Source organism: Chroicocephalus ridibundus, chromosome 2 (assembly GCF_963924245.1).
Source record: "Chroicocephalus ridibundus chromosome 2, bChrRid1.1, whole genome shotgun sequence".
NCBI lineage: Eukaryota > Metazoa > Chordata > Aves > Charadriiformes > Laridae > Chroicocephalus > Chroicocephalus ridibundus.
In genome coordinates, this window is record NC_086285.1 from 48,724,581 (window position 1) to 48,745,392 (window position 20,812).

Here is a 20,812-nt window from a genome sequence, read left to right on the forward strand (position 1 = left end):
TAGCTGTAAGAAAAACAGTACGCTAGAAAAATGGCAATGCTGGAAAGTTCATATGTCAGTGGATGGATTTTTTAGTTTTAGTTTTTAGTTAAATCTTGAACATTAAAATTTGCCTTTTCTAGGAAAATTTACATCAGGGAGAGTGAAGTCTCATCATATGTGTGTATGACAGTTAAAAAGAGCCTTAATGCACCAAAGCTAAGGGCAGTAGTGCACTCAAGCAAGAAAAAACTCTAAGTAAACACTGCTCTCGTTGACAGATACATTATTGTGGCCACCTCCTTTAACGATCTTGCATTTCTAATTCATCGAGTCAAATGTCTGTCGCTGTTTTCACTGAAAAAAAGACAACAAAATTAATCTCTAGAGGCTTTGGTCCCCTCTCAGTAGACCAGGAAAATAAGGCAGTTCTAACAGCAACTCTAAGAATGCCGGGGGCCAGGGAGGAGGTATGAAGCCAGACCGAGAAGGCACACACAGTCTGGGGAGCCTTCTTATGGGATCCTCCAAACAAAGACACTGGTGACCGTCATTCTGGAGGATGTGCTAATCATCGCTGGGTACTACTGACTTGCATCTTCTAATGCTCACATGTGTGCTCAATATTAAGCAACCTGAATCTTCCACATTTCCATCTAACAAAGCCCCACATGTCTACCAAAACAATTTATGTAAAAAGGATGCATCACTTATATTTACATATTTTTCAAAAAGCTAAAATCCATCCATCTAAAGAAGAAAAAGTAAAAACAGGCTTCCATATTTTACTTCACATGTACAAAAAAGTTATAATCCAAAACACTTCTCACTTTTATGAAGTCATTTTAGTATTTTACATTATTAGGCAATATAAATTATATGACAATTTGTCTCATGATTTAAAGTGCTGTAATTTATTTAATAATATAGTTAAAGTATTATTAAATTATAGAACAATTATGCATTTTTTAACTGTATTGAAGCAGACATCTTCCAAGTACTGCTCTTTAAACCTTTTTGATGACTCTGAAGTAAGGGGATATTTGAAAGAAAAGCTTTAAACTGGGAGAGAGAAAGTGACAGGCTTCATACTTTATCTTCAACATATTCATATTGGAACACGAACATAAATTTCTATACTTCTAAATATTGTGCAAGTACTGTCACATAGTCTATCATTCATTCACCAAGCAGCACTAGTCTCTACCATGCCACCTGGTTTTATCAACACTATTAAGTCAGAGTAGCAATTCAAGCATCCCTATAAATCTTTTTCTAAACAATATTTCATAGATTGCCTGAAAAAATTCTGTTGTTTAGAAATAAATCAAAGGAACTTAACGGAGATTACAACTGAAGTCAAATCTAGACAGTATAAACAAGAAAAAGTATTTTAAAAATAGGAGGTAACAATTATCTAAAATTTCAAATAATTATCTCAAATCATCCAAGTGAATTAGAAGATGAAAATCCTGAACAAAACCCCTGTAAACCTATCATTAACAAATGGTATATAAATGTTCCAGGACATAACTGTTCAGGATAAGTTTCTTCTACAAACTAAAGATATTACACCAAGGACAAATAAAAATACTTTTTCCCCCTATCATTCAGACTTCAGACTGGTTAAGATCTCAAACAGTTATTAAAATAGCTCCACTTGCTGCTATCTAAAATAAAGCTAACAAGGTAGCCAGAACATCAAAATCAGACAGGGCTCTCCACTGGAAGTGATTTTTCAAGGAACACTTATTTTTAATGACAAAGAGTTAGTTCAGATCATATGCCAAGTTATTAAAAGCTGAATGCAGGAATGAGCATTTCCTATTTTTGTTTATGCTGACAGAGGCTACAAAAATGCAATACAAAATACATTACCAAGTATGGGGAAAAAAAACCCCACGTCTTCCTAGTAGGAGACTGCAGAATGGAAACATGCCCAAAATGAGAAAACCAGAGCCTGTCTAAAAAACACAGGGCTCAGAAACAAATTGAGCCCTGTACTGAATTTCTCCTGATGTGCAGTGATTTTGCCAGTGTTGTGGTGGCTCCATCTCATGGTCACATGTAAAGCGACACTTTCATTTACATTAATAAAGCCACACACCTAAACCTTTCTCCTTGGAAGAAAGTGAGTGTTTCTTGGCTGCGGAAGGGGATTGCAGAGACGTCCCAGCCCATCAGGTGTGACGCAATTCTGATCTAAACACTGCAGCATCCACTCAGGGCCTGGTGTCACAAATACCTCCTGAACCATCCCACTGGGAACAACTGAAACTCAGCTGTGTTCAGACAGACAGACACATTTCAAGTTGTAAGGACGCTGGAATGGGACACAACTCCACCCACCCATAAGCCTGTTGCCACCCACGCTGGAGTATGGGCACTGTGGCCTTAGCTGTGTGCAGCTTTTGGTTGTGTTATACATCAGATGGGACCCTGCCTGTGAAGTCTGCCTAACACCTCCAAGAAGGATCAGCTGTGCTAGCCATCAAGTGTGTAATCCAACTTTTTCCTTTCAGTAACGTCCATATACAGGTTCATTTCTATGGTAATCCTGTAGAAGGCCAGGAGCGAGTGGGGGATGTGGGAGCTGATAATTTTAGGCAGAAAAAAGACTGAACAATATTGAACGTTCAGATTTTACACAATCAATAGCTGAGTGCTTTTACTTAAAATCAACACTAGTGATAAAGTCTCTAATGAACATAGAGAATCTCTAACATCCCTCCTTTACAGAATAAGCTATTTCTGTCACACACGTATCTTTTATTCTGTAATGCAGCTATGTAAAAATAGTGCCTTGTGACTCAACAGATTTGCTCTTTATCACAGTCAAATCTGCTGACTTAATGGCAACAATAAACTTTTTTATTGCTTCATAATCCTTCAGAGAGAGTGTGCTAGATTCCATTTACAATTATTCATCAGACAGAACCGATTACTGAAGTCGAGGGAAGAGCCAAATTCTGTGTAACTTGTACTTGCAATAATACAGTTGAGCAGGTGTAATGGAGTGTGTCAGCACACGCTCGCCAGGGTGGATTAAGCTGGAACGGATGAGGAGGTTGCTGGCCCCAGCTGCCTACCTGGCCCCTCTCCCAACAGTGGTCACAGCTGGGAGGGCTGACTGGCTTGTGAATTAATTCCAGAACTGATGCACTTTACCGACCAGATTGCTAGAACAAAATGACATCAATGTGGGCTTAATCTGCTGTCACATGTACCAATACCCGGAGGGTGCTATTCATTCTGCCTTGTCATAACTGAGGGAATGAGCAGCACTTCCCACCATCTCCAGTTCAATGCATTAAAAAAAAAAAAGATCATGCCTCATCTTCAGGGGATATTTAAACTATATTGACACCTTTACAATTTTCAATGCCTATAAGCGTTGCATCTTCCATGAAAGCAGGCATGACATCTGTAAGTGAATGGCCTATAATATTTCTATTGTAATAATGTACATCATCTATAAAGAGATTGCTTTGAAAATCTAAACTATGAAATTTTAAACTTTTGTTTTCAACCTCATTATTATATTAATAGCCATTAGTACAGAATTAAAGATTATTGGGAAATATTTCAATGGATTTAAAAGTCAGTGGATAGGAGCCAAACAATGAAAATTTCCATGAAGAAAACCTATCAAAATGAAAAATTACAACAGATTAATAGGATAATCATAAGAATTTGTCAGGATATAAGATAACACTTTAAATGGTGGCAGCTCTCATTAACTGAGATGTAGCAGAATTTTCCTAATTTAATCAGCGAACAAGATCTGAGCTACTTGTGGAAGACTGGATATGCACAAGAGGGCAGTGTTTTTTAACATTTTAATGTTTTCCCTTGGAGCTGTGGGCTTTGACACCATGACTTTAAGTTTCCTAAAAATAAGCTTGTTGTTTCTAATCAGCCTCTTCAGATCTCTCAGACCAGCCCTTGAGCAGTCCTATCAGAAGACTGAGCACAAGTGGCTTCTCACCAATAATAAAATGTATTTAAGACGTGGTTATATTTATAAAGGAGTTGAGATTTCCACATCAAAACAAAATCCTAACTTGACTTCACGGCTTAAAAGCACCTAATGCTTTAAGTGTATAGAGCTAAAGCAAACAAACAATTTTGTGCATGATGATGAATTTGTTACAGTCATCTTGCATTCTGAACATAGGTATAAGCAGTACAAACAGGAGATCCTAGGAGCAATGCTGTAACATATCTTCACATGTGCAACAGTTCTTGAGATTGTATACGGCCTCAAAGGAATTCTCCACAGTCTTGCAAACTACTTCTACAGAAAGCAATTTTGATTTTGCCTGCTACTGTCACTGGACATCATCAATGCTTTTTGAGCTTTTTTTTTTTCATTGAAGTTAAGAGGTTTTTTCTGCAATTTACCATATTAAGACCACTTGAAGCACAGTGCTTTGGAGCTACTGCTCTGTCACAGCAGACTATGAAAAAAACACATTCCAAATTCACAAGCTACAGAATCACGGACTCTTAAAATAATGTAGGTTGGAAGCGACATTTGGAGGTGACTCAGTCCAACACCTTCCTTAGACCAGAACTAACTTCAGGTTGCTCAGGGCCTCATCCAGCTGAGTTCTGAAAATACCCAGTGATGGAGATCCCACAGCCTCTCAGGTCAAACTGTTCCAGTCTGACCACCTTTACTGTCAAAATTATTTTCCTTCGATCCAGTTGGACTTTGCTGCAATCTGTACTATTACTCTTTTCCTTTCTCTGTACACTTCTCAGAAGAGTCTTCTCTATAATCCTCCTGTAGTAGACTGCAATTAGACTCCCTCCTTAGCCTTCTCCAGGGTGAACACACTCAACTCCCTTAGCCTCTCCTTGTATGACACGTACTTCAGCCCGTGACCATTTTAGTGCCCTTCCACTGGACCCTCCCCAGTTTGATAGTCTCATACACCGCGAGGCCTCAAAATGGGACAGAGTATTCCAGATGTGACTTCTGAAATGATGAGCAGAGATAATCAAAGTGGACATGCTTTTGCTAACGCAGTGCAGTATACTCTCCAGTGGGCTGCTGATTCACATCTTACTTGGTGCTCACCAAGATCCCTACGGCCCTTCTGTATTGTGCTCCTTCTCGCACAGTTGGCCCAGTCCTGTCTGTTTCCATTAATAATCTGCTCCATGTACAGGACTCTGCATTTGTCTTTGTTGAACTTCATGAGATTCCTGTCAGCACTTCAGACTTGCTCCTCCAACTTGTTAAAGTCCTTTGCATTGCAGCCCTGCCATTCATTCTCCCAGCGTGCAATGAACTTGCTGAGGATGCACTTTGTCGCACTGCCCAGATTATTGAAGAAGATGTTAAATACACTTGGCCTCAGCAATGACTCCTAAGGAATACCACTTGCAAACAGCTGCTAATCAGACTTTGAACATTGACTCTTTGAACCTGATGGTCCAGACAGTTTTTCCATCCATGCTGTAGTCCACCCATTCAGTTCGCACCTCCTGAATGAGGCTACAAGTATGCCATGGGAGAACTTGTTAAGAGCCTTGCTAAAGTCACGCTAAAAGATATGCACAGATCTCTCCTTATCCACAGAGGGAATCACCTCACCACAGAAAGAAGGCAGATGAGGTTCAGCGTAATTTCTCTCGGTAAATTCGTAGTGGCTACTCCCAGTCACCTTGTCTTTCATGTGCCTGAAAATTACTACTGGGATTATTTGCTTTAAAATATTACTGGGTACCAGTGTGAGGCTGACTGGCCTATAAGTACTTTGGATCATCCTTGCCTATTCTTGAAGATAAGTTTTGCTTCTCCCTTTCTCCAATCAATAGGGACGTCCCCTGATCACCATGGCCTTTCAAAAACCATCGACGGCAGCCTCACAATGGTAAAGTCCAGCTCTTTCAGCACCCTTGGATACATCATTTGGTCCCATGGACTTTTACGTGCCTGGTTTACTTAAACGATCCCTAACTCAATCCTGCTCTACAGTAGGTCGTACCTCTCTCCCTCAAACTCTCCTACTAAGCACAAACCTTGACAGCAAAAGGCAAGGCAAAGATTGTCCTTTGCTACTAGATTCTTTGTCTGATTTTTTTATCAGGCCAACACCTTCCTTGACGTTCCTGTCAATGTAGCTGCAGAAGCCCTTCTTACTGCCTTCATATTCTTCATCGGTTTCAATTCTAGATGAGCTATGGCCTTTTCTAATTCTACCCTGCCTACCTGGTTAATGCTTCCACATTCTTCCAGGGGTAGCCCATCCTCGCCTCCCCTTTCCATGCACTTCTTTTAGTACTTGAGCTCACTCAGGAGGTCCCCACTGGCCTCTTTCCCATACCTCCTCATTTTCTTGCACACCAGAGCAGATTGCTCACTTTTCAAGCACACCTCCCCTTCCTTGTGGTCTCAGTTTACAGCGACAATACTTCAGCCACCATAGTTAATGTTGTTTTGGGAGGTAGAAGTATTTGACTAGCAAAAGAACATTTTGCTGCTGTTCCTTACAGCTCCACTAGATGGATGATAGTATTGTAAAGTCTTTTGTAGAACTGATAAGCCTGAAATTGCTTGCAAGGAAAAGCTCTGAAATTCTCTGCTTAAGGGAATAGTGCTTATGACAGAAAGGGTCTGCTTTGAGACAGCTGCTCCCTCAGAAGAGGAACAGCCTTCCTGCTACAGCCATGCAAGCTGGAGGCAACAGGGTGAAACACAGGTACACAAATCATCCACATCCAAAATCTCAAATACAGCTTTTTCTGCAAACTATTTTGCAGGCAGGAATGAGTGATGAAAACACATCGCCTGTTTTCATCAAGTTATTATGAAATAACCCAGGGAAATATTCTGCTGGCTCCACTAACTAGTCCATCTTTTTTTGGCACGCAGCTACTTAAGTTCTAGTTTTGTAGCATTCAAGAGAGTCCAGCACCATGTATATGTAGGTTTGTCTTTTACATCGAGTTTTTAGCGTGGATACTAGTAAAGAATGAATGCATACGAGTTGCCAGCTGAGAAATTACTGAGCAGTTGCTCTCATGGGATCGCTCATTTTGACTTAATCTATTGAAACGTCTCTGCTGACGGGAGAACTGGACAGAGCAAGGGGCAGTATGTCACCATTCTGACACTAGTATCCTCCCCGTTGAGGCACTCCTGAGATGCCATTTTAGGGAAAAAAATGGTCAGAATTTCAGTGGAAATGGGGACGTCAAGCTAGGACCCTGAGAGGACAAAGAATAGAACATCAGATGACTCACCTTCCTGCCTCAAACTTTACCTCTAACCAAAACAGAGGTTAGCCGTTAGGCTATAGCAGCATCAGCAACAAGAGTAGTTAAGAGTAATTATATAAAAGTCATTAAATAAAAAATAAACTGACAGCAGATACATATACTGCTTTTGCTTATCAAAATTGCTTTGCACTGTTCAGCTCCAATACTACAGTGAATTATAGGAGTGCTTATTTTTCTAAATATGCATAGTTCCACTGAAACTAATGGTATTACTGTGCATGAAGTTACCTAATTTGAAATAATAGCACTACTCTGAATGCCTGAAGTTACTAGTTTATGCAAGCTTTTGCAGGCTGAAAATCTACAGCAACATTTCATCACTTGCTCTGAGCCAGTTAATACTCACGTAATAAAAATGCTATGTATGTATGCATACAGAAAATGCAACTGACTGTGAGAAACCAAGTAGTCAGCCAAGACTGACAAGCAGGAAAATTCAGGCTTATTCAATACAACATTCTATCATCGTTAACAATGCCCACTAACACTCTTGCTAGTCAAATGAAATATGAAAGATTTTTATAGAAATATCTTAAGGCTTACTTGTGTTTTGTCATCTTCAGGTCATGGCAAAAATGGCTGAAAAACCTTGCATAGAATAAGTGCATAACTGCATGTTCCTTTCCTCCGATGTACAAATCCACAGGCATCCAGTAGTCTGCTAAGTCATTATTAAAGGGCCTGAAAAAACACAATTATTAAAAAAATACAATACAGTATGGAAACAAAAGATTAGCTCTTCTAAAGTAGTTCATCATACTTGGCTAGACACCACTATTTACTGAGAGCTATAAATGTGTTATAAAACTTTTGCTATCAGATCGCTTTAATTTTTAAGAAGCGTTATGTTTCTTAAATTACAGACAAAATTTTAATTTCCTCTGACAAGCAGATCCACGAAAATATTATTTTCATATATTTTAGGGAAGCAACTAAGATTTCACATACAATACCTGAGAAAGTGATGAAAATATTCGTTTGCTCTTTAAATTATTTTTTCGTAAGTACCCTGTGGCTAGCCTTTACATTTTTTAGTATTTATCAAGTTTTACATACAAATATATTACAGCAAAAGACAAAAGACATGCCCACTCAAAAACAGTTGATTTTTTTTTTAATTGGAGATTTGCATTCTTGCCATTAGGGGGCAATGAAGCAGTTTACTATAAGGTTGCAAAACATTTTGAAGAGTCAGATGGGTCACCATACTCCAACTGAAGGATGCTCTATGAATTTCCAGTAAATTTGTCATTTAGAGCATATTTACTATGTCATTGGAGGTCACCTGCATGGTTTCCTAGCATTGCTTACTGCTTCATTAAATATTGTTATGTCTCCTGTAATAGGGTCCTGCCTTCAAAATACCATTTTTACATTTCTTCTTTAATACATGCTTTATGGACCCATTCTAACAAATTTACCTGTTTTATCAACTTGTTTGATTATTCCATCTGTAATTTCTGGAAGAACAACACTTTTTTCCTCACAGATGAGCCCAGAAGCAAATAGTGTATCTGGGATTCATGTCTTTAGTGGAACAAATCAAAACTAACTCGTTCACAGGGTTCCCAAATCAACAGAGTAATTCTCCCAAATTCTAGACCTGTGAAATATGACTTACAGAAATAAAGGGTTTACGTACACCTAGCTTAGCTAAAAAAACCCAAATAAATAAATAAATCAAATGGACGTAGCAATCTAGTGCAGAAGTCCATAAAAATGCTATTTCACTATAAAACAGAGTTAGCTACACTAACTGTTACGTCAACAGCTGGATGTCGCATCTGACTATTTTATCTTCTACTTCTGGAAAAGTCCCTTTTTTTCCATGCACAAAAAAAATATTTTAAAGTGTCACTGGAGAGGAAGCAGTCTGCATAACTCAGTAATATTAATAATAATTTCACAGTGCCACTAGAAAATAATTAAAATTAATGTGAAATAAAAGTGTTCACAGAAGATATTTCTTTAGTTTAACTAAACTGGTGCTGCCAATATCTAATAAAACCAACTGGCCCAGCTATACTAAATCACTTGCTATGCAGTATGTGCCCAGACACTACTCTGGGCAACAAATAAACCCCCAAACAGCCCTACATGTCATATCAGTATCTAAAAAATGCACCTCTTTCTATCTTCCTTAGCTTACACAGTAGAGCTGTTCCACTAATTTCTTTTTGGAAAAACCAGCGCTATCAGCAGCGCTACTACAGGTGGACTATGAAGCAGAAAACCAGCTAAATAACTACATCTGTCTTCTCACACTTTCCATGCTGCAAGCACTAATATGCAGCACATGAAAAGTCTCCTTTCATTAATTTTGCATATAGTCAAAGTGCCGACACAGCCGGAACTTGCTGTGATGCCACTTCGCTTCAGGTCTGCGCAGGAGGAGGTAGCAAGAGTTACCATAATCCAAAAGGAAAGAAACAAGGGTGCCGTTCTTGGCAGCTGGATATTACACTAGACTATTCCGCTTCTTACTGGTGGAAAAGCACTGTCTGTCCACACACCGACACACTCAGTGCACTGCCAGGGAGAGTACGCTCCATGCAACTTACCACAGTCTCAGAGAAAGTCACGGTAGGCTGTCATTCTTGATGGCATCCTGCACTAAGGACTATCTTCAGCTCCTCAGCTGAACGTTTCCTCTGTGCCCTGCCCCATAATCCACTTTCATGTAAACTTCTGCCCTTTGCCTCATAACTCCTGTGCTTACACAGCTGTGTCTACACTTTCTGCTCTTGTAGATCTCCTGGCACGGGAGCAACCAAACGCCATATTTTTAGAGCCATTCCTAGTCTATCCTGTGCTGCACTCAAGACAGAGGACAGGCACAAAATCGGGGCAGCCCAGGGGTTGATGCTTCTTTCTGCAAAGGCAGTTAGAAGCAAGAAACACGTGTGTCTGGCCTCTTTCTTCCTTCTCTTCTTTCGCTCTCTACAACTATCTGAAAGGAGGTTGTAGGGAGGTGGGGTCAGTCTCTTCTCCCAAGTAAGAAGTGATAGGACAAGAGGAAATGGCCTCAAGTTGCACCAGGGGTGGTCTAGGGTGGATATTAGTAAAAATTTCTTTACCGAAAGGGCTGTCAAGCATTGGAACAGGCTGCCCAGGGAAGCGGTGGAATCACCATCCCTGGAGGTATTAAAAGACGGATAGACGTGGTGCTGAGGGACTTGGTTTAGTGGTGGTTTTGGCAGGGTTAGGTTGGTGGTTGGACTTGATCTTAAAGATCCTTTCCAATCTAGATGATTCTATAATTCTATGATTCTACCCTGTGAAGCAGGGTGGCCCACCCAACAGCCCTGCGCCTGCAGCCCTCACCTGTCCCTGTTGTGAGGATCAGTGTACCTCAGATAGTACCAAGAGGAATCTACAAATGTGTCCATGGTATCGATTTCCCGCCGTGCTGCTGCTTTACACCTGAACAAGAGAGAAGGAGAAAAGCTATTTTTATATGAGTGACAAGCTTGGGGAAAAAACAACTGTGTACAGAGTGGCCGTGAAGACATTTAGATTGAAAACTGAATGGGTCTGAACAGTCTCAAGAGTGATACGTTCAGAAGACGGCCAACACAAGTTACAGAGGCCACTCTCCTTCCCTCTCCCTCCCAAACCAAACAAAATGCAAATCAAAGAGAAGCCTGAACAGCTATAACATCTTGCAACAGCAGAAGACAGCACTGCCCCGGACAGCCTTCTCCATTGTATGTTCCTGGCATTTATTAGAATTGTCATTTTAAAAGAAACGAAGCAAGTCTTAAAGCACAGACAACCGTACATTGCCATAAAGTTAATGGTAACTCAATACATATCACATTCATTAGGTACCAGCAGACAAATCATTTTATAAACATTCAGCAGATGGAGCAGGTGGTTGCCTCTCTGATTGTCTGGACAAAAAAGTCTTTGCAGAATCCATTTATCGTCTCTAGAAAAAATGAATTTAGTTTAATTTCAGCTTCCACTGAGATGTAGCAAGTCTCTTCTAGACCTTGTAGCACAATTTTAATTTGTGATTAACTGCAAATCAATTTTTGCTTATATTGGCAGCCCTGACAAAACAGTTTTTAAATAAATTTTATAAGCTCGGCTTACTTTCTGCTGGTTTCTCCCCGAATGCAAGTTATTTGTTTGTAGGAGCCAATAATAACTTTTAATAAACTTTCATTTTTTGTAAATGATCCCTCTTTAAAACTCTTACTATTAAATGGGATTATTCTAATATAAATAAAACTTTGCAACCTGTGATAAACTTGCACATAAATACCACTGGCTATATGTAACAAATGTATGCAATTTATAAATGTATGTAAATTTAAATGTATGTATACGTGTAATAAGTATCTGTAATAAATGGGTACTGGCTATTTAATATTTTCCAACTACATATTTAGTCTGTGACCAAGCTTGATAACTGAGCTGCAACATGTATCTGCCTGTCTGCCTGTTAATTCAGCTTGGCTTGCTGAGGCAAGTTTAGAAGAGCATCACCAATTAACATTTTCCTTCTCTCTGTCTCTGCCCCAGGTCCTTTTCTACCAGCAAGTTTTTCTTTCAATGCAAATAATGCAGTAAAGAAATTTTACTCCTGACTGCTTTTTTAAATAGAATAACCATTTTATTAAATTGTACATACAAGCAGTCTTGGTCAACGCAAAATAATACTGTATTATATTGAAACAGAATGGCTTTTCAGTAAGAAGCAAGAATACTTTACAGGCATTGAACCATAATTATGTCTGCTTCGTGCCTCTGATGTTGCCTGTACTCCAAATGGACATGGCTCACTAAGAGGCAGACAGCATGAGCATCTTTCAAAATGTATACAACAGGCACAATACTGTAATCTCATTAGACGATCTTCAGACAACTAACGCAATTACCTGGACTTGTATAACAACGAATAAGTTGGGCATCTCCTCCCATTTATGATTGCTTACATTATTGTCACTCAAATACTCGCAGACTTTTGTATCTTTCCATCTTGCTTTCCTTATTAATTCTAGATATTAAATGCAACTAAGGAAAAAACCCTCTATTACTGGAGAGAAGGACTAAAGGAAGGGATGACGTAATTTCTCAGAGCAAGGAAAAGCAAGGAAGCAAGGAAGAGGGCACACACAAAGGCAATAGCTCAAAGGATTTGAAACTGTAGCAGACATATGGATGAGCAATACAGAAGAGAGCTGTCAGACAGGTGAGAATTAGAAGCCAAATAAGGGCGAGAATTTAAAAAAAAAAAAAAACCACCTGTTAATTTCAGCAAATTACCGTATTTTAGGCTAGGAAACTAATCCTGTATGCCTTGATTCACTTCTAAGTAGGGCAGCCACAATAACTATCCAGAAACCATAAGGATTTGCTATACAGCAAAATATACAGTTGCCTGGTAAACAACAAAATCATTTTTGAATTAAGGTCAGGAGGAAGCCAGGAGTGCAGACAGTGACTGTAGTAACACCAGGAAAAATTTTCAGTTGAAATTAAGAATTCTAGACCAAGGCGCTTCCGGGGATTTTACTAAACCTGTACATCTTGTTTAGTAAGGCTTCCCTGTCAGAGTCACACTTTAAAGTATACTAACTATATGTAATTTAAATAGGCATATCTGAGAAGTAATTTTTTTATACAGAAACATGAAAGTAAATGTGTGTTTTACATAAAATACATGTTATCAACAAAGGTCAAAATATATATTCCCAGAGAACCACAGAACTGCCGTGCATAAGCTGCCTATTTAGAAACGAAGATCACAGTGATATTCTACCCTGCAAATGTTAAAATACAGTGAGATGTAATGAAACTACTGCATTATCAATGAGAGCCCTAATGCCATTTCTATGTCTGATTCCCCTGCCTGGCAGGCTGATAACATACTTCTCATGTGGTCAGTCTGTTAGCAGCAGCATTGCATCGCACTGCTGATGAAAAACTTCTCTGGGATAACTCATGTTCTACCAGTTCTTCTGCAGAACCTGTATGCAAACTTCAGTGTACAGAGTATCTCAGTAGCCCTCAAGATCATACAACTGATTTTCATGACATATCTCTCACTAGTTAATTTAGGCTGTTTTATTTCTTAAACAGCTGGACTACAAACAATAAAGATTACAACGCTGACAACATGCACATACTTACTGTCTCCTTCAATCTGAATTACATGCTGTCATCTCTAATATACAGTGAATGTGATTCTTCATGATAAAGAATTATATAGCTGAAGAAACGCTTTATTGTTGGACTATTGCTAAGAAAATGAACATGATGTTAGTTTCCTTAAGAAAAGGAAATAATTCGATAGTCATTATAAGCTTTGTATTAACTCTGCTGGTGAAAGATAATGAAAATTCTTGTAGCAAATGAAGTAAGAAATACTGTTAAGAAATGAACGTTTATGAAAAAATAGCAGTGGGTCTCTGTGTTGCAAAAAAGGAGTTTTACAGAGTATATAAGAAAAAACCAACCCTATGCTGAGTCAGACTAAACACCATTCTGGAGTAGTATCCTGGCTCAGAGTGGTCAGTTGTCAACACAAAGAGAAACAGGCAGGTACAAAGGGATCTGTCCCAGTCCGCAGTAAATGCAGCATTGGCTTACCTTGGGCAGGAACAGTTCACCCATTCTGGAGCACCTTCTAAAGGTGAGGCTCCCTTTCCCGTGAAGGTGGTTACATGGGGCAACACCACAGGTAGGTCTTCATAAGGTACGGGGACAGGGCCACAAGTCTGGCAGTGAATGATGGGAATAGGTGTTCCCCAGTACCGCTGTCGAGATATTAACCAGTCTTTTAATTTGTCACTTGTTAGGTCTCCACCTATTCCTTTATTTTTGGCCTGCTGGGTAATAGCTTTTAAAGCCTCTTGCCGAGTCATGCCTGTGATCTGATTAAAAAAAAAAAAAAAAAAAAAAAAAAAAAAAAAAAAAAGAAAAGCAGCAGAAGTAAGAAAAACGTATATTTGCTGTCAGTGAAAATGCAAGAACAGACAAAAGTCACAAGTGCAATTTTTGAAAGTTTACGGCTCTTCTATGAATTTTCCCCTTCCCACTGCTTAACTTCCTTCTATCCAAGAGACCATGAACATACCAGTTATTTGATTCATTTAAACCCTCTTAATCAAAGGGTAATGTTGTTGATGGCCTGAATAGACAAGGCTGAGAAAGAGCCCTGTAGACCCCTTCAGCCTTTATTGGCAGCTATTTGCATTTACCGCTGATATTTTAATCAACTGCTGTATGCTGAAACTTCGGAATATCACCAACACAAGGCAGAGACTGAGGAAATGTGGATGGTTCAGCAGCTTTCTTTCTCCTACGTTCATTTGGGGTTTTTCTGTTCTTGCTTTCAGATGCATCTTAACCACTTAGACCCTACCTGTCATGTAACAGAATATGAGCTTTGCGTCTGCTATGAAATGCATTTTTCCAAGACCTATAACACCGTATATATTTTATATTTAAATATAAGATTTCTATGTCACTTCAGGCAGATACATTAACAGAAAGGCTTATGACACATTTCAATGAATAGGGGGGAAAAAGCACTAATATATTAATGTTTAGCTTAAAAATGTATTGAGATGGTGAAGTAAGAATCAACTTTTAACACAGGATCAATTACTCAGTTTCCATTATAAACTCAGACAAATACTGTAGCTTCTTCTCCTGCACAAAAGGAAAAAAACCTCATTTTATTGCTACAGAAGAGCCAGCATATTTCATCATTAAATTATTCCTAGAAATTTGGTAGCGTAAGCCTGGTTTGATTCTTGATTAAAAAAAAAAAAAGCCTTTAAACATACAAATTATCTGGCACTCTCGTGAAAACAGATTTAGTTTGCATTGTTATTGTAAGTTGGAAAGAACATCGTACTTGTATACCCACCTCCCCAGAATTAATGACTTTCTCCAAACCATTTGGCAATCTTTCAATGACTTCAGTGAAAGGAATGCCCAGATTCTTAGCTACTGCAGCATCTTCTGCACTTGTACTAGGTATTCCTAGGGGGGAGGGAAAAGTGAAAAGAATAAATTAGTTCTGGGATTGACTAATATGGATATCAATCATCAATTTCAGGATAAAACATTTTATTTCTATGACACTCTCTTAGTTTAAAAATCTAAGAACAATAAAAATGCTTTAATTATCTTTAAGCAGTGAAATTCAAACAGCAATAATTACAAACACATTTTCTCAGTTTCTGTGTAATCCAAGTATTAATCAACGTCCCGCCACAGAAAAGGATGAACATTAGATGGTTCAGAAAAAGTCTAAAAGTAAAGCTAGAAAAATCCGGACAAATAATAAAATTTTCAATACAACTTTATTATCTAAATATAATATTTAAATATTACAAATGTAAATTCTATTTGCTAATATGAGAAATAAATACTAAACAAACAGCCTAAGTAGTCCTCTTGTTTCAACAGTAAATTTAATCTTTTTCTAATTTCGTAGTTTATTAAAATGTACCGCAATAATCTCTAACATTACTATCCCTTTAACTTATTATGAAAGACACGATTTATTTATAATCTCAGGAAAAGAATTCAAATAACATCTGTTTTCTATTCAGAATGTAACTACTGAGAGCACCTCCTACCGCTGTTCAAGTCAGTTACAGAAGGCAGAGTATTTAAGGCCCCTCATGCTGTCTTTCCCTTTGTATCTTATTACTTGGGTCAGTCATACATTTTGAATGCAAGCTCCTCTTCTAAGCCACGTAGACTTCTTTTTATTATAGTGATTTACCAGCACCATGAAATGACACATTATTTTTAAATATATCTTACTCATATTGATAGATGATGACATCTTCCCTCTGACTTTGCTGTGTGTATTTTGAAAAGTACTTTGTTCTACTTTGGAGGATTACCTTTCAGGGTGAGTTAAGACATTTATTAACTTCATTATCCCATGTATTCTGAAATAACATTGAGATACTAACAGATTTATTATTTCCACAGAGAGACACATATTTCTTCATCTTTTTTTCCTTTCAGTGATCATTTATTTAATATTTGAACAATCTTGTACAATTGCTGTCATCTTTAAAAGGCAAAGAAACTTATTTCAACAAGCCAATGCTAACATTAGGTTGGTGAAAAGTACAGACAAAGACTCTCAAACTATTGCTAAGTACACTAGAATTATTAACATACAAACTACTTCATTCATAACCAGTTTAACAGTTGTCTTTGTTCAGGCAATGAAATGCCTGCTACACGTTAACTCTGTCAATATATAATATTCTGGAAGCAGATAACAAGAAAACCAAGCAAAACTGCCCTGTGACAAATAACTCCCTAACTAGCAAAATATGGAATTGTTATTTTATCTTTCCAGCAGATGTATGCTCTCGCAATTTCAAGGCCCTATTATAGAATCTTAATTTGTCAGAGAGCCCTGCAGCCTGCAACAGGTGGCTTCACAATATGCTCTACAAATGGAAAAAAAGCAGGCCCCACTTTTTGGTCTTCTTTCTTTCGAAAAGATCATGCAATTAATGTACATTCGCAGAGCTCAACAACAGCTGGCATCCAGAACTTCCCGGGAAGAGCTGGGCTGTTTCCAACAGACATAAGGCCAAGGTACATGCCAGTGAGCAAGCTGGAAGCTTTTAATGAAAAATATGATTAGGTATCTCAATTATTTGGCTTCTCTCACATAAGCGGAGGTTCCAAGGTTCTCAAAAACAGATTCATTCCTAAAGTGTAAGATGCGGGCATGGCGTAAGCAAGCTATAGAGCCCAAGTGAATAACTTCTACCAGCCTTGTGAGGGTCATCCAAGACATTTTTGCAGTGTCATCTGGTTTTATTCAGTCCAGTTGTTGTGCAGGAACAACCAACATTGGCAGTGGTGTAGAGAAGAAAGGAGTAGCTCCAGGGCAGGAAAGAAGTAACAACAGGGAGAAACAAAAGGGACTAAGGGATACGGATGCAGTGGAAAGGGGAAAGAAGAGATAAAGAAGTATTTCCTATTAGGACTGGCACAGAACATTGCCTACTCATTGCAGCTGAGATGAGACCACAGCAAAACACAACAGTAAACAAAAAGCTTGGTGGCGGCTACTGATGAAGGTACACTGAGAAGATTAAAATGGACACAATTTTAAAAAGTTAGTACAATTCCTAATTTTACTTAGAAGGACAGTCACATCATCAGTACTTAACTGCCTATATTGAAAGGCTAGGCTCCCTGTGCAAGAAAGGAGTAAGTAATCCTAAACTAGGTGCCTGAATTATGGGAATGCTTCCTTTAGAGACAGAGGGTCCAACATAACTGTCCAGGACTACCTGGACAGAATTATTACCTATTCTGATTTACTTTACTGACCTCAAGAAAAACACTACTAGATGAAAGTCAAACTTGGAACTTTCGTACATTTACTGTCTGAAACATTTCTCCATCAGGCTGCACATAATTTACGTAAAAAAACAAGACAAAAAAACAAGCTAAAACTTTTAAGTTGTTTGCAAAATGTTTATGTCAAATAATGGTACAGTTCTGTTTTTCTTAAGGATGGTGAGAGAGAGCCAAATACACACGCACTGTAGGTAATCAATCCTCTTAAGATATGCAGATCCTCAAATTTAGCTCATTAAACGTACTAATTTTATAATATTTCCATTAAAATTTATCATCCTGTAAATCTCTCCCCCAGACAGATTCCACATAACTACTTTTCCCTTCCTTCTTCACTAATGAAGAACAGTAATGAAGAACAGGATGCCAAAGTCCAGAAGAGAGCCACTGTGTTCAAAGATTTGCCGCAACAGTATCTGGTGCTCCAACACAGCAATTGAAAACTATACTATTTCACTCACACGTTAAATGTCACATACCTATTTTAGTATCGACAAGATTCTCAAAATTGGTTTTTGCTGAGATGACTACAGGGATCTCCTGATTGGTAAGCAAATTCACAGCTGTTACTGAAGTAAGCGAGTCTGAAAACAAATGTAATGATCACAGTAAGTAAAATATGACAGAAAATATGCTTAAAACTCAGTTTATCTTAAACATGCATGAAATTTAAATTAGAATTTTGTTTAAATAAGAAAGAAAATGAAAAGCCTAATCACATTTCTAAAATGTTCAGACGTATTAAAATCTTCAGTAAGTCTGACTGATAAATTCACACGATGAGAAAACATAACAAACACCTGAATAAAAAGAGTAAGATTTGGACTACAGTAAAAAAAATAGTGAGTCCTTGACCACTATTTGTGAGCTGCAGAGCTGTACGAACTGGGTCTTGTGAGCCCTGAATTATATACTAGCAGACATTACAAAATTAAGCAGAAAAAAATCCAGTTATTCAAGTGAAACTGAAGGGGAGCATATAAACTACACTTATTTGTTTTCTTACAGAAGAACTACAAAGCATATTGACCAGAACTACAAAGAAATATTGACCAGTGTAAAAAAAGAAACCTAAATAACTAATTGATTTCCAAATAGAATATTTATATTCATATTAGAGATGAGGAACCTACTATCCACAGGGAAGGGGAGAGAGAAGAGGAGAGAATCAAGGCTGCTAAACTGAAATTGATTTACAACATGTAGCTTTGGTGACTCCGCAAGAAGAAAATCAAACCTGAGGATTCAAACCCCACATCTCAGTTTGGACCTGTTTCTAACTTCTTAGTGCCTTTAAGTTGATGACAATTACAATAATTAAATAATTAAAATACAGACTGCTAAGAGCTTCGTTTCACCTATCTTCATAGCTAAGCTGAGGAAAATCTCAGTCTTGTATTGCTATGCATAAAATCTGCTTGAAATAAAATAACAGCATTTTAGAGAGTAGGGCTACTATGTCTCATTAGTCTTGTTAACACAAACAATATATTCAATTTCAGGTCTCTGAGATACCCATATTCTAGACAAAATTTCTCACGTTCAAACCACCGCACATAGATTTCCTCCTCTGTTTAAAAATGTACAAAAGGAATCATTTCATTCTTTAAAAGCAACTAAGCAAAAAGCTTCCTGATCAGGATGCTGAGTGGGTAGGACAGTCTGCTTTTAAAATTAACTTCTCTCTTCCACCCAGCAATAATTTTGATTTTATGCTGAAACCCGAAATAATAACTCCAGTTAATGAAGGCAGTCTTTATTTTGCTCATTAGCTCGCATCATTATTATAATAGTGGTAAAGAGATGATATTACAGTTACAAATGTAAAAGAATGTATGCACAGTATTATAATAAGATAATGAACAATGTAAGGATCAAATCTTTATCTCAGATACCTCACACTGACAAAACTAGAAGACTTACCAGATTCTAAACTAACATAAATTTTGCTAGGCTAAAAAAAAAAAAAGAATGTTTGAAAACCAGTTGCTCACCTCTATTTAAGTAATAATAGCCTAAAATACAGAGCTGTACTCCAAGAGTAAAGGTATTAGAAATTTAAGTTACTTTGCCATACAAAATCTTTTTTTTCCTCTCCTAGAAAACATAAAAACATAACCTCCTAATTATTTAAATGAGAACACAGTGAAGAAAGGGAGTTACAAGACTATCTCTGCTGAAAAGAAAACAATTAAAATTTTAATGTTACTGGTGAATGTTTTTAAAAAATCTTGGTTTATGTGAAAATATGTTCTATCCAAGGCCATCAAAAATTTCTTTTTACTTAAATGCCATTGTTGGCCCTTCTTACGTACCATGGCTGAAATGCATGTTCTCTTCTTTGTAAAATACCAGTCCATACCTTTGAAATGCTCAAGAAATAGTAAGAAATATCAGCCAAATTCAACTGAAAATGGATATATTTACAAGTAGCAGGAGTACATGATAGCAGAGTTATGATTCTGAAATTGCATCCGATTTAAAGCCTCTTTTTCAAGGTCTTATGGCTCTCATTCCAGATAAGAGTTTCTTAACTTAGCTCAACTAAAAGGTGAAGTTTATTGTTAACAGACACACGAAAAAAGCCTATCAAGTATTTTCATGTTAAAAAATCCAAATAAATATATCGTGGTCATTATTAAAAACAAGTTTTGCACCTGTGTGGTTTGGCTTAAAGCACAAGATCCAACAAAGATACAGACACGTACCTGGAGGTACGTTTCTGGGGTTAGTGCTTTGATTTGGCTGAATTGTAAGAACTGCAAATTTCTTCCTTTGTTCCTTAATAAAAATTCTCAAAGCTTTGCTCAGCTCTGAGACAAGGGCTCTACATACTCAACACATTCAGGCTCCTTTTTTTTTTTTTTCTGCCAGCAAGTGAACTTTATTAAGGTTACAGAAATGAAGCACCCAAAAATAAAGCAAGTTCTGTTCAACCATCACAATTTCCCACAAGATTCCTGCTTCGTTGCTATTGACATCAGATGTTACACAGACAATGAAGCCATGTGTTAGGATGCCACCAGTTAGGAAAAAGTAAATACTGAACACCAGCCTGAAGTGGAAACAAAAAATATTCAGTATATTTTGTGTTTACTCTTATAATCTTCAGGTTTTCCAAACAACAGAAAAATAGTTGGCCAGGGATGCTAAATAAAGGCAGAATTGGTGG

The 20,812-nt window shown here is 37.8% G+C and overlaps 1 protein-coding gene across 2 annotated transcripts in view; it reads right to left on the reverse strand.

The window, feature by feature from the left end:
* LARS2 (leucyl-tRNA synthetase 2, mitochondrial) overlaps positions 1–20,812 on the reverse strand; it is an 88,252-nt gene that overhangs the window by 22,168 nt on the left and 45,272 nt on the right. For both annotated transcript variants that reach the window (XM_063325356.1, XM_063325355.1), the window contains 5 exons: positions 18,120–18,224; positions 15,158–15,273; positions 13,873–14,156; positions 10,597–10,695; positions 7,816–7,953 (listed from right to left, as the gene is read on the reverse strand). In XM_063325356.1, coding sequence (XP_063181426.1) covers positions 7,816–7,953; positions 10,597–10,695; positions 13,873–14,156; positions 15,158–15,273; positions 18,120–18,224 — 742 coding nt within the window. The remainder of the gene's footprint in view (positions 1–7,815; positions 7,954–10,596; positions 10,696–13,872; positions 14,157–15,157; positions 15,274–18,119; positions 18,225–20,812) is intronic.